We start from the raw sequence: 14,738 nt of genomic DNA, 5'->3' as shown, positions 1-14,738 counted from the left end.
ATGCCAGGTAAGCACACCCCATTAGCTAAATTAAAACATTACACTAAACTATGATTTAGAACCATTTCCCCATACCTGGTGTTATGTTGGACAGCAACTCCCATAGTTCCTGCAGCAGTGTTTCTCAACCTTGGCAACTTTAAAATATTTGGACTTCAACTCCCAGAATCCCCTAGCCAGCCATGCTGGCTGGTGAATTCTGAGAGTGGAAGTCCACACATCTTAAAGTTGCCAAGGTTGAGAAACACTGTCCTAGAGAGTAGAGCTAAAGACCAAAGTTAAAGTTCATTGTACCTGAAGGGCACCAGTTTGGAGAAAACTAATTTGGAACCATAGCTATAATATAGAACAGCTTATTTATTTCTTTTTTTTTATTGCTTTGGTTTCTGTAGTACAACAAAATACAAACTTAAATAAAATTTTAATGTATGGCCTGGTACCAAGTTACCTTCAGGACCTCCTTTGCCTACTAGAATTGGTCCTATCTATTTGATCTTGCTAGGAAAAACAGCTGGTAGCTCCCAACTTCCAGGCTGCTTGGAAGCTCTGCTTTTCAGGAGTATGCTAGCCCTCTGAAATGGCCTCCTGTTAGAGATTAGGTTAGCTCCTAATTTAAACCGCCTTCTGAGAGCAGCTGAAAACAGTTCTTCTGCAGGGATTTCACTGTAGGATTTTGGTTTATTTTATGTTTTTAGGGTTTTCTTCAATGTTAATGCCGACCATGGACATTTTAATGTTTGTTGTATTTTTGTAAACTACCAATAGTCCTGTGGGATTGTGGAAGGCTAGAAATATAATAAATAAATGACAGGTAGGTAATTAGGTATTGTCAGTTGTGGCATCAACAGTAAGCAACCTCACTAAAATCCATCCCTCCTGTTTTTAAACTGAAGGATATATGTGGCAAGCCTCAGCAGGTGGCAGTATCTAACTGACCATAACCATGGCTGAACATGGAAAGCTAAGGAAAGTCAAACCTGGTTAGTATTTGGACTGGAGACTTCAAGAAAGGTCAGGTAACTGGGAAGAAAAAAAATCCTAAAAGAAGGCAGCGGGAAGCCATTTTCATTACCATGCTAACGAAGCTGCAGGTTGTGACCATCCAAATCCCCAGGAACTCAGTCTGAATCAAAGTTGGTTATTTTACTTTACTGGACCAAGATGCCAACTCTGAATAGCTCAATTTCTCTGACTTTATCCTTCCTTCCTTCCTTCCTTCCTTCCTTCCCAAAATTGCAATAAATGAGGAAGAACAGGGGCAGTGGTGGCCAGGAGGACCTTTGCACAGATTGGTCTGATGTGCCAATGGCACGCTTTCTTGGACTGAGACTCCCTTCTCGTTGTTCATACCTTAATCATCTCACATTTGGACTATTACAATGTGCTGTACATGGGACTGCCTTTGAAGACCACTTGGAAGCTACAACTGATCCAGAATGTAGCCACATGGGCAGTTAGGGGCATGTCTTGGTATGCCCATGTGACAAAACTGCTGCATCAGCTGCACTGGTTATTGGTGAGCTTCTGGGGGCAATTCATGGTGCTGGTGACTTATAAAAACCTTCATGGTGTAGGGCCCGTTAACTTAATGACTGCCTTTCTCCTATTGTCTCTTCCTGCCCTGTGAGATCCAGCAGAGTGGACATGCTCTGAGTCCCATCCTTGAAAATGTCATCTAATGGGTCTCAGGAAATGTGCCTTCTTTGTCATTATGTCTTCCCTCTGGAATGGTAACCCCTCAGAAGTTCATGTTGCCCTAATCCTGTTGCCTTGAAGACCTGGCCTGGCCTGAGGCATTTTCATCGGTATTTTGCACAATCAGTTCTTATTTTTTTGGATTCCATTATTTTTATCCTGGTTTGGCCAGCCAGAATCAGCTGAGTTGGGCAGCTGTATAAATTTGATTTCAAAATAAATAAATAAAATTTGGAAGGCAGAGGAGACGCAAAAGAAGAAGGGGATGAGAAGGACAGACATAGGGTATGTCCTTTATGACTTAGTTAGATGATACTTTTCCATTTCAGTGAGGACACAAGTATCCTGCTTCTCCAAGAAAAGAATGCTCAAAATACTGCAGGATACAGATAGTGAAACTTGATTCCAGATGAAAATTGATTGTTCTATAAGATATTGTGGCAACAGGCTGCTGAATTGCCAGCTCCTGCCACTTCTCATTTGGTACTTATATACAAAATCTGAAGCACAAGGAAAAGCATATTTGGAATGCATATGCCTGTAGCTGTACCATCACACCAGGATTTCAGCTGATTAGTCTTGAGACTAACAGTGGAATGTGGTAAGTGGCGTTACACAGACTTGACAAGGTTGTCTTGCCACCTTGTCCAATTTACATCTGAACCTCTTTTCTATCAAATCTGGCAAATTCTTGGCTTCATTGTTTAATACTCTTCATTCTTCGTATTAAACTTTAAAGCAGCAAAGAGCTTGGAGGCATCACACAAATTTAACTCATTTATTGTGGCATACACTAGCTGCCCTCAACCTGGTTCCTTCAAGATAAGTTGGGATAAGCTTGGAATAACAGCTTCTCAAATATATACATTTTGAGAAGAGCTTCCTAATCTTGAAATTTTGTTTTCTTGCTTGGAATTAAAACTGATTTTCTTGGGCATATGTGGTTGGTGGTGGGGGCATGGGGGGGAGCAAAAGACGGCATGGACATGATGATATCATCGGGCAAATGCTGTAGCTTATATACTTGTCTCAGACATTGAGTTGCAATACATAATGGTGGCATTTGCATGAAGCATCACTTTGACATCATCATGGTGTGCTGTAGATATCACTGCTAAACATTACAGCATGTATAATCCTGCTTTGGGACTTTTTAGTTTATTAGACCTAAAAGCAGGTCCATGTGTTGGCTCAAAGTTTTGAAGACATCCAAAATGGTTTGGTCTACTGCCCATTGCTGCTTTTATCAGTTGCTGCTGTTCTTTCCCACTGTTACTTACCAGCATTTTCTTTCTCTGGAGTGAAAGGGAGATGTAACAGATTGCTGTCAGTGAAGAAGGGGGCCAAGGGATTCTTATCAGGAGATCCTGTGCTCAGGTGGGATTTCTTGGGAGTTGCCCAATTATGTTAGTCTTTGGCACCTGTTCCATTACTACTCAATCAGTGATTGCCTTGGTACTTCTTCAGAAATGTATTACTCCAAACTCTTGTTCTCCATAAAAACGTGATTGATGCAATAAGCTTGATTTTTTATTTTATTATTTGTAAATGCTAAGCAGCAGCCCCTCATGAGCAGGGCATTGCCATGTCATACATACATGGGGGGAAAGGAGGCAATTGCTAGTTGCTTAGTCAACATACACATACAGTACACAAGAAACAATATGTGAAGACACGTGTAACACGTGTATAGTCGTAAATATTCTCTTGAATGGTGCTCTGAACTTCTGGACCAATTCTACTTTGGGCTAACAAGGATTTAGCCACAACTGCCATCTCAAAACAAATGAAAAGCAGAAGCAGCTGTGTATGGCTGTCAGAGTTTGTATCTTTAACAGTAGACCACTGCTGGCTGGGGAATTCTGGGAGTTGATGTCCACATGTCTTAAAGTTGCCAAGATTGAGAAACACTGCATTAGACTGAGATAAGCCAGGAATGTGGAGCTGTGGAGCAAGACAATAGTCAGATTCAGAACCAGAGGACCAACTAGGGAGACATCAGTAACCAAGTACCATGTTTCTCAAGCAAGGCTCAACTGGAACAGGAAGCTCGTTCTACTACTTTCTGGAAAGAAGACTCAGTGGGTGGGTGGAATCAGTCCTGGATTATAACTGAGATGGCAACAGTGTTCAGCCTGGTTGTTCACTATATGTAGCACAGATTCCAGGAACTCCTGACATTTGGGAGATAATGCTAGATTGCTCAGAAATCCGCCAAGCTGCAATATTCTGAATGACTTAAATGATTTATGGATTGTATCCTCCTACAGTACTGCAATCTGAGGCAGACTTCCCTGAGAGTAAGCTCCAGTGAGCACTGTGGGACTCATGCACAGAACTGCTCTTCTTGCCAAACCCCCTTCTTTTTCCCAGCTAATGACCCAGTAAGCCTGCCAAGTCCATGGCTGAAGTGTATTCATTTATCTATTTTTGTCTATTTTAGTTTCCAGTTCCATCTCAGCTTAGCTAATTTTCTCCTGGCTTATTGCTTGGCATGCTTTAGTGCCGTCTTTTATGGTTTTTGTGAAGTCTGCAATTATAAATCTTAATTTATTTCACTTTGGAAACAGCCAGATGCAGTCATCCATGGAGCTCTTGCTTTGTTAGAATTCAGGAAGAAGGAGATGGTGCAGGAATGGCTCTCATACCTGAAAGTGGGAGGTGGGAACACCTGCAAAAGGCTCTCTTGTACTGAGCTCCCTGGATTTAAAAGCTGGTGGGGGTATCAGTGTGTTTGAATAAAGAGGGAAAATGCCATGTTTTATACTAGGACTGTCAATCTGAACCTGCCACTTCTTAAGGTACTAAGAGGCCCAGACATTCATCTGAATGCCTTTTCATTTCATTACCACCTTTTCATTAAATCCCATATCAATGCCATTCTCCCTCTCTCCCCCTCCATCACAGTCAATGACCCATAAGCAGCAATGTCTGGAGAAACAGAAAATGTTGAAATAACCTTTGGGATATTTTAACTGAGGAACTGGAATGTCATGAATAAAAGAGATGAGTCCATCTGATCAGTTCAGCTACCGAACCATACTTTGGGCAGGATCTTTTTTTAGTGTGGAGGCCAGACAGGGGCATCTGCTTGGGGGTGGGGGTTGAAAAATTCAAAATGGTGGCTGCAACCACATGGGGTGGGGCTTCAATTGTGCTATCTTGACTTTTTGACTCCTCCCCCCAAGCCTTAGGCAATTGGTGATGTTGTTACATATTAAAAAGTGTGTTGCTCAAGAGAATGTACAGACCATGGTTTAAATGCAGCCCCCTGTAAATGATCCGTTCTGACTTCTTCAAGAAAGATCGCTGCTTGTCCTGGGGAAGGGGTGGAGAAATAGAGAAGAAGTCCAAAGGGGAGAGAGAAATAAAAGGGTGAACAGTCCCTGTATTATGGAGAGATTTTTGTCAGTAAAAAGCACAACTTTCTTCTGATGGTTTTGTATTTAACAGATGCTTAAGTGCAGGGCCGCAACTGGGGGGAGGGGGCAAGCGGGTCATGTGCCGTGCTGGGGGGGGTGCCAAAATGAGCACTGGGGGGTGCCAAAATGGGTGTGGAATCCATGTTTGCCCCAGGTGACACAGTCCCTAGTTGTGGCCCTGCTTAAGTGTCCTATCAGGTTCTTCATCCCATTTGCTCAATTTGTATGGTATTTAGAGCCAAATCCCCATTTTCCAATCAACAGTCATGCTTCACGTTGTAATTTGATATATGACTCTACTACTGTATGCATCTGAAGTGATCGTGCAAATATTTTTAACCTGTCTCTGTTCCCGTGTCCTTCATTGCAGCTTCATTAACTGCTGGCAACGCTTTGTTATCTTCATGTGGCAGATACTTTTATTGTAGTCTTTTGTTGTTCTCCAGAAGAAGCTATACCTAAAAATGTAAGAGGGTATCATCTCTCTCTCCCCCACTTAACTGGCCAGGTATTTCATTTTATTTTTTATACACACATACACGCACCTTAATAAAAATTAGCTAGGGCTGTACACTGATAAGGGAATTCAGGTTTTTGGGCCACGTCCTTTCCGGACTCATGCTATATATGGAACCTGAATTCCCTTATTAGCTTATTATGATTAGCACGACTGTGTTTTAAGGTTAAGCTCTCCCCCGACTGCCCCACCCCCCGGAATCCCGCACTTTAGGCCATAAAGTCGCCTCGGGGACGCTGCCTCGTTGAGGACCAGCGCCGATGGCCCAGCGCCGCCGCGAGCAAGAGGGAGGACGAGCAAGAGAGCGGGCTCTCGTGTGCGAGGGCAAAGCCACCACCTGTTGGGGGCCTCCGAGAGAGAGAGAGCGACTCGGGGGGCCATTTCAGCCCCAGCGGCGGGAGCCAACAGCCGCCTCTGAAAGCGCCGCTGCCCATTGGCTTGCTGGGGAGAACCTTGCCTAGCCATCTGGGCGGGGGGCTTATTGGAATGCAATTGACTTTCGAAAAGAACTTTCTGCCGTCCAGGGGGAGGAGAGACGTTCCCTTTGCTTCAGGGGGCCGTTGGGTAGTTTTCTGAGCCGAAAGTTTTCAGCTTTCCGAATCGAAAGCCTGTGGCAGCAGCTAGAGAGTAGGCAGGGGCCATGGAGGGAGCGGAGAACCCGAAATCGGAGCCGCTCTCGGTCTGTCCGAGAAGCAGCAACCCGAGCAAGGGTAAGTAACAAAAGCACGCGGAGATGGAGTTCCGCTCCGCTTGTCCCTCGGTGGCTGCTTTTTATATCTCCGTCAGAGTATCCGGAGCAGAGGCTTAATTTATCTGCGGCTGTCTCTGCCGCTTGCCGTCGGCTTTTGTCCTGGGGAAGAAACCGCCTTCCTGGAAAAGGCAAAAGAATACCCTGTTTGGGAATCCCAGAGTAATCTGAAGCGAGGAGGGGGTGTCATCCTCCCATGAGAGGTTTCTATTAATTTTTAATTGGAAATCGACGCCCTGTCCTTTCCTGCCCGGGGAGGTGGCCGTTTGGCGTTCATGTTTTCAGGTCCAGTGAAATCGCTCAAAATTTAGCTTACTCCACGTGAAACGCGCGTGTTTGACTTGGACTGTAGCCAGACGTTATGAACGCAGCAAGGGAGGTCAGATCTAGTGCGTTCGCTTGGTCTGAAATGTGGTGTAAGCTTTGCGTTTTAACAGCAAATGTTTCCATAGCAGAACACGTGCCTCATCTAAATGCATGACTGTATGGGAGTTTCTAAGGTATGTTTTTTTTTAAATATATAGCTTATTTTGGGAGACTAGAATACAGGTTCAGTTACTGTATTTGAGATTTTCCAGGTCCCTTGCAGATTTTATTATCTCCCCTTAGGGAGATTTCACTGAAGCTTAAAAGCTTTTTTGTCTTGACTGAATAAATATTTTGATACATTTAAGCACCTTTTAAAGTGTGTATATATATGTGTGTGTGTGTGTACATATATATATTAGGAATGATTCCCAGTGTATTGGGTTATTTTTTATTTACTCCAACTTCACTCTGTTCTCTTGCCCAAGTTAATTTTCTCTGTTTTCCTTTTGCTGACCTCTCTGCTTCATCATGTTTATATACAGTCAGTATTCTTTTATTTTACTGTTTTACTTTAATTATACTGTATTTGTGAATTGCCTTGATATTCTCAGGGATGGAAGGTGGCTTAAAATGTTTTAATAAAGTTATTATTTTTTTTTGCCAATTTTGAGTTGGTACACAGATGGCACTTGCAAACACATCTGAATAGGCTCATACAGGTAGGTTTGTTAACCCTTGAATACAGTCGCTGGTACATATCTTGGAAGGCCTATTGTGCCTCCGGATGTACAAGAATTTATTCAAATCTTCAGCCTGGCCATTCAAGTTTCATAATAGGAATAAGTTACATGATACACATATATTCATCATTTTGATGCATCAGATCAATGCAACTCAATGCTCTGTGCTGGTGGGGAGCCTTTTTTCAACTAAGATTTCGATTTTCTCAGGAAATCCAGCCAGAGGTCACAGGGCAGTGGTGGGAGGGGCCAGAGGCAGAAATGGGTAGAGTAACCCTTTCTTCTCCATCTTACTGCTGCCCTCTTTCTTTCTTTTTGCCCCTTCTTTCCTTCCTTCCCTCCCCCCCACCTTTTTTTTCCTCCCCATCCAATGGGCAGCCAATGAGAGGACAGATCACCAGCAGTTTGAGCTATCACTTCCAGGGCTTTTTGGAAATTAGCCTGAAGGCTGCATGAAAGTCCAGAGACCACAGTGAACCCACCCTTGCTGTATGCAAAACTATGAATAAATGTTTCCAAAACTCAGTGCTGGATGATTTAGGAGCACTGGGTGGGAACTTACTGCCATTTTGCTGCCGTTCTTAGGCGCAAGAGTTTCAGCTTGATTAAAAAAGAACTGAAAGAACAACTAGTTTTATGGAAAAAGGTCTATCAACCTTCAGTATAAATAAAGATGTCATACTGTAAGCTGCATACTCATTTCTCATTTACTTACTTTCATGGATGTGTAGTAAACAAACTTCTGCTTAAATCTAAGCATGTTAAGCTTGGGAAAGAGCTAAATTTGATACCTTAGAATGTGGAAGGAACCATACATTATCTTCCCTAACCTGCTACCCTCCAGATATAACTCCAAGAATCCCCAAGGTAATGACAGATAGCCTTTCTAGCTATAAAACTACTGGTATGTGCAGTTTGTAAATAGCTTTGAATATAACTGGGTTGAAAAATAATCTCAAAACAATCAGGCAGACTTTTTTTTATTCCTGAAATAGAAGAGAATTGAATCTTCCAGACCATCATAGCAGCATAAATGATGTCTATACATTTGCATAGTCGTATGACTGTCATATTATCGGTGGTCTAGTGCTTTGTAAAGTTGCAAGGCTGAATTATTTGGGGAAGTATTTGATCTAATAGATGCATGCATGTGCAGAAACTGAAAATGAATGACACTTCCTGTATTTGTGCAGGTCATTGATAGTGGCAGACAAAGTGACTCCAGCGGAATTAGGAGTTGACTCAGAGTTTTTCATTATTCACATTCAGAAAAAAAGCATGTCTGTTTTCCCAAGCATTTTCTTCTAGGTCATAAAACAGCAGATAGAAGCTGGAAGAAGCTATGTCTAAGCACATTGTTGCATTGTCCCCTGGGAGTTATAGTGTGACTATATCTGCCTTGTATGTACTCTACCAGCCATGGTAGGGAACTGCTTAGGAGCTCAGCTGTCCTCTCTTCAAACAGCATTACCCAGAACCAAGGGGATTAATCAGCTGTGCCCACCTGCTCCCTCTACCACAGCTGCATAATGCACAACATGCATAATGTACCCCAACTGCATTGTCTGCAGTACAAATCTAATCTCCTTTATCGTACTATACATTGCAATGTGGGCGTCTTTGTCATCCACTAGTGCCCTGAAATACCAAGATGGGAAAAAAAGCAGCTTCTTATATAAGTACACTTAAGTCAGGCTATTCAGTGTAGTTGCAGTTGGTACCCGCTAGGCTCCTTGTATATCCTGATTTTATCTATATATCTAAAGGGAATGGAGGGATGGACAGACAGGTGGTACTGGCCAATCAACCAGACATGATAGTAGTAGACAAGGACCAGAAGACAGCAGTGGTGATAGATGTAGTGGTGCCAAGCGACAGCAACATCAGAAAGGAGTACAAGAAGCTGGAGATGTACCAGGGCCTGAAGGAGGAACTAGGGAGGATGTGGAAAGTGAAGGCCAAAGTGGTCCTAGTGGTGGTAAGAGCACTTGGGGCTGTGACCCCAAGCTGGGAGAGTGGCTCCAACAGATCCCAGGAACAATGTCAGAGCTTTCTGTCCAGAAGAGTGCAGCGTTAGGAACAGCTAAAATACTGCGCAGACCCTCAAACTCCCAGGCATCTGGTAGGGGACCCGAGACTGAGGAAACACATACCACCTATAGGGGGGAGAGGGGATTTTTTATCTATGTATGTATATATGTGTATATCTCTGTACACACACACACACAGCAAAGCACCAGCTTCTAGCTTCCCCTTTATTGGTATATATGTATCTGAACCTAACACTGAGTAGTGAGACAAGTCCAGGGAAAAGAAAAATGAATTGACATATGATCATTGGGAAGGTAACAAGTTGGGCAGCTGTTCCAATCTATCCAGTGGGGAAGAACCTGGGTTTCCTCCATCCCAAATCAACTTTCAAGTACTAATCCCCATGGGTTTTCTTGAGACCAGCACTGTAGCACTGTTTTCCATAAGATGTCTTGACATCTGAAGAGATAAGACATGTTGTAGTCATTCTGGAAGGTGAATACACTCTACATATTGCGGAGCACACCTATGCAAGCACAGCTGATAGACAAACCTGTGGGAGCTGTGTAGCTGGGTAACAGTAAATCAGTAAGTGGGTAATCCCAGCAGCATCCCTCTAGTTCTCTGTGCAGGAAGTTCCTGGATTGTAAACAAAAACGTTCCCAGGCTTATGCCACAAAGATGCAGGTTGTCAGTGCAGAAAACTGTCCATTGATGTAAATATTTAATATTAAAATAGAAAAATCTAGAGTGTGTGCAAATTACCATATATAGAGAGCATGAAGATTAGCATTTTCCAGGGGCTGCTGGCAGTGGTGCTAATGATTTCTATGGCAGCAGATTGTGGAGAAAAGTTTCATAAAAGAATTGCTGGGGTAAAGAAGCTGAGAAACTGAGCTAAAGTAAGGCTAAACTTAAACCTAAACTACACCTGAACTCAAACCTTACTTTAAGGCAGTTTTCCCCAGCCAGTTCATTCTCCAGATCAGCCTTTCTCAACTTTTTTGACCCTGGAGGAACCCGCAAAATATTTTTCAGGCCTCGGGGAACCCCTGCACATTCAGGCTCAAATATAGGCCAGAGGTTACAAAATTATTATATTTGTTTCATGGGTAGGCCTGTATATATGCATTGACAGTGTTCTTAAACTGAAAAGAAAGAATGAAACTTACCCCTTTCATGTAAGGTTGCCTGAAGTTGAAATAATTTTTAAAATAATTCATGATAACCCCTAGTGACCTCTTGTGGAACCCCAGGGCTGCACGGAACCCTGGTTGAGAAACCCTGCCCCAGAAGAACGGATTCAACTCTGAGTTCCCCAAGCTCAGCATGGCCATTGGTGAGCACTCTGGGAGTTGAATTCCACACATTAGGAAGGTATCAAATTTATGGTCCCAATACAGTGAATTGAAGACCTGATGTTACTCACAACTGATGAACAAATGGCTTACAGATGCAGAATATATGCGGATGATTATTAATGAAATATTGTCATCCTCCACTGAAACTATTGTCTATATACATACATGTAGGAGAAACCCACATATGTATGCATGTGTATTATTTATTGGTCTTTTGCTTTCTCTCCCCCCCCCTTTTTTTTTCTTTCCTCTGATGTATTTTTTTCTTTTTCTGTTCCATTTAATTAAACAAAGATTTAAAAAAAAAATAAAGGAATGTGCCAGGTTGGGAAAGGCTGTTGTAAGGCAATTTGGCTTAGCATAAATAAGTGGGAGGCTGATGGAAAACTTTGTCATTGTCCTGGTTGTCTCTTCTTGCTCTTTCTGGGGTTTATTTAGCAGCAGATCTGTCCTCAGACAACACAGGGATCAGAATACAAGAACAATCCATGGTTTACAGCTGTAGGATTAGAATTGGTTTGTTCCTAAACTAGACGTATGGGATTAGAAGTTACGCTAAGCACAGCACAAAAGGAGCTTAACCTTTCCCTTGGAAAAAGGAACTAAAGGAATGCATCAGGCAGAATTCTGACTTGGTTTGACAGTGATTTGATACTTAGCATTTTAGAGAGTTGCTGGAAGGAATAGGCTGGGAACACATAGTGATTATGAATTATGTGCCACCTTTCTCAGGAGCCCAAGGCAATTTACATAAGGATTCCCCTTGCTTTAATCCCCACAATGGCAAACATGTGAGATAGGTGGGGCTGCGAGAGAATTAACTGGCTTTAAGTCACCTATAGGTAGTCGTCGCTTAATTACCACAATTGGGACCGGAACTTCTGCTAAATGAAGCAGTCATTAAGTGAATCTGACCTGATTTTACAACCTTCTTTGTGGCAGTCATTGAGCAAATAATCATCATGGGTGTTAAGCGGACCTTGTGGTCATTAAGCAAATCATGTGGTTCCCATTAGTTTTGTTTGCCAGAAGCCAGGTGGGAAGGTCAAAAATGGCAACCATGTGACCATGGGATGCTGCGATGGTCATAAATGCAAACTGGTTGCCAAGTGCCCAAATTGTGATCATGTGACCGGGGGGACGCTGCAATGGTCATAAGTGTGAGAACTGGTTGTAAGTCATTTTTTTCAACAACGTTTTAAGTTTGAATTGTCACTAGATGTATGGTTGTTAAGTGAGGACTACCTATACGGAGTTTTAAAGGCTAAGGGTGAACTTGGGTCTCCCTAGTCCTAGATCAACCACGTTACCATTTCGCTACATGGGCCCATTTTGAACTTAGACTGTTGCTAAGTTGCAAACATGAAGATAGCAGTCTGATGCACATAAAAGTGATACTTCCAAATGAATCTGCATATGATCAGTTTCCATCTCTAGCAGTCCTTTAGGAGTAGAAGAGCCTTCTGAACACGAGCAGTGCATATTTCCAGTAGTGGGCTGGAAGTACGCACAAAACCTCTTCCAGTTATTGGGACTGTCAGAGGAGGCCTTGAAATGGTGCAGTGTGGCTTCATCAGAGCAAAGAATCTGTTTGAAGCTTTGCACAGCCCTAACACTTACATGGAGGTAAATCCCACTGAAATAAGTAAGATATCTTCTGAACAAACAAAACAAATGGGCTCTGCATACTGTTCTTGGAGTTGAAGGTCTGGTAGTCTGCTTAAAGATCATTGAACTCAAAAAGATTTAAGCATTGAACAACTGATGTCTCTAATTCTACGTATCTTTGCTCTTGAGTAAAACATTTGACTTGGGGCAGGAGGTTTACTTTCAAGTAAATATAAAAGTTGAAATGCTGCCCAAAATGTTAATTTAAAGAGGAAAATTAATAGCAGATGAAGTTATAAACAGAACTGGGAAGATTTTTTAAGGATTATGTTCTTTGGTTTACTCTCCACTATCCATGTCTTCAACCTGCATTTTTTTTATGGGCCTTTAGCTCTAATGTCCATGCTACTGCAGTGCTCATTCCACAGTTGTCCATGATACACAAGCCTCAAAGTTGATTTTAAATTTATGAGAATTTTCTCACTTTCCTCCATCCCCCACTTATTTCTTTTCCTATCACATAGACCTGCGTTTATTTCATTTCTCAAAATAATGGTTTATTGAAAAAGTGACACTATATTTTCCAGTCTGCTGTCTCGGAGAGGCATAACATCCAAGCAAGATCCATGAAATTTAAAACCAAGGCTGTAGTCTGAAAATTGGTAGGGGGAGAACTGAGTGCTCAGAAAAAGAGAAGTGCTTTTCTCATTATTTCACAGAAGTTTCAGAACATGTTGAAAACACACCGAAGAAAGATTAAGGATTTCAATTCCACTTTTGGAAAAGAATTTTATCAGTCAAGATCACAAGGAAAACTAGGAACAACCCCATTATTAAAAAATACTGCAGTGTTGTGATGGGGAAAATCCTTTTAAAAAAAAAGTATCTGTAGATTTTAAAGCTTAAAGAAGAAGGGGAGTTATTATTCATCCACCATCTTACTTTAGAGGGTAGCGTTTCCCTAATGAACCATATTCCATGTGGCATTATGTATTATTTTATATCACTTATGGGAGCTACCTGTTTAGTGTTTTTTTCAAGTCAAAAGTATACACTTTATTTCTTTAATTGAAGCACCATTGTCTGAAATGTTTTGAAAAACTGAATAGTATAATTCCATTCATCGACATAGTGTTTCAGATTTTGCATTAACACTGTCTTGTTGTTGTTTTTTAATTTGCAGACCTGGGAAAAAGAAATTTGCATGGAGCTTCATTAGATGATGCAGACTGTCTATGGCCTAAAGAATTCATTACTTCTGGAAGTAGGCAGACTACCCATTCCAAGGTGGGCCGCCATATTCCTCGAAGACATACTGTAGGTGGCCCTCGGAGTTCCCAAGAAATTTTGGGAATGCAGCCTTCTGATATGGACAAAAAAAGAGAAGCATTTCTGGAGCATCTGAAGCAGAAATATCCCCACCATGCATCTGCAATCATGGGCCACCAGGAAAGATTGAGAGACCAGGTATGGAAGAAACATGTAACTGTGTGTGTGTGTGCGTGTTAGATTTTAAAACTCTATGTGGATCTAAAACCATGTGCATCTTTACCTCAAGGATTATACTCACTCTAGTGCCATTTAGACATTTTGGGAGTATGTATGTACACGGCCTTGAGTTGTACAAAATAAAGGTGGGATATAGATCTAATAATAAAAAAATAAAATAAAAAAATTCTTTCTGAGGATTCTGGGAATTGTACTCCCAACAGATCTGGTGGGCACTTAGAGCAGTGTTTCTCAACCTTAGCAACTTTAGATGTGTGGACATGGCTGGCTGGGGAATTCTAGGAGTTGAAGTCCACACATCTTAAGGTTGATAAGGTTGAGAAATACTGCCTTAGAAGATAACCTATCAGGAAGCTAGATTCCACCTGTTTATTATTAAGCCTGGTGCCACCTAGTGACTGTACAATATATGCTATCATGTAACATCTGTTTAAAAAAATAGATATTTTGCTATTGTTGAGGGCATTTTCTGTCTGCTTTGATGAGGATGCATTCAATGAACTGATGCCAATCTTGTGCTTGCAAGAACTTGCTAAGAAGCGCGCATGCATGTAAAAAAGGCATAGTCTTAGAGCAGGGTCCAGCAGAATTGTTAATAGTTAACTGATCAATCAATTATCATTTGTTGTCCTGTTTTGATATGAGCTGGCTTTTATCTGTTGAGGCTCAGCAGTTATTTGTGATGGTTGGAATTTGAAAGCGTGATTATATTTGGATTTGGACCCAAGGTTCTTAAGCAGCTCAAATTCAAAAATGTGATAGTTTCAGTCATGAAAAGGATTGCTAAATTGAGGACTG

At 41.8% G+C, this 14,738-nt stretch overlaps 1 protein-coding gene across 9 annotated transcripts in view; it reads left to right on the top strand.

Annotated features, from left to right (window-relative positions):
• The first annotated feature begins 6,179 nt into the window (after positions 1-6,179).
• The window catches only part of KIAA1217 (KIAA1217 ortholog), a 219,748-nt gene continuing 211,189 nt past the window's right edge, over positions 6,180-14,738 (top strand). For 3 of the 9 annotated variants that reach the window (XM_063303516.1, XM_063303515.1, XM_063303517.1), the window contains exons 1-2: positions 6,192-6,344; positions 13,615-13,898. In XM_063303516.1, the coding sequence (XP_063159586.1) occupies positions 6,275-6,344; positions 13,615-13,898 (354 nt within the window). In that variant the 5' untranslated portion in view covers positions 6,192-6,274. Of the gene's footprint in view, positions 6,345-13,614; positions 13,899-14,738 lie in introns of all 9 variants that reach the window. The other 6 variants (XM_063303524.1, XM_063303523.1, XM_063303514.1 and 3 more) reach the window with 4 other exon arrangements.

This window comes from Candoia aspera, chromosome 4 (assembly GCF_035149785.1).
Source record: "Candoia aspera isolate rCanAsp1 chromosome 4, rCanAsp1.hap2, whole genome shotgun sequence".
Taxonomy (NCBI): domain Eukaryota; kingdom Metazoa; phylum Chordata; class Lepidosauria; order Squamata; family Boidae; genus Candoia; species Candoia aspera.
This window is presented reverse-complemented; position numbering and strand designations above follow the sequence as displayed.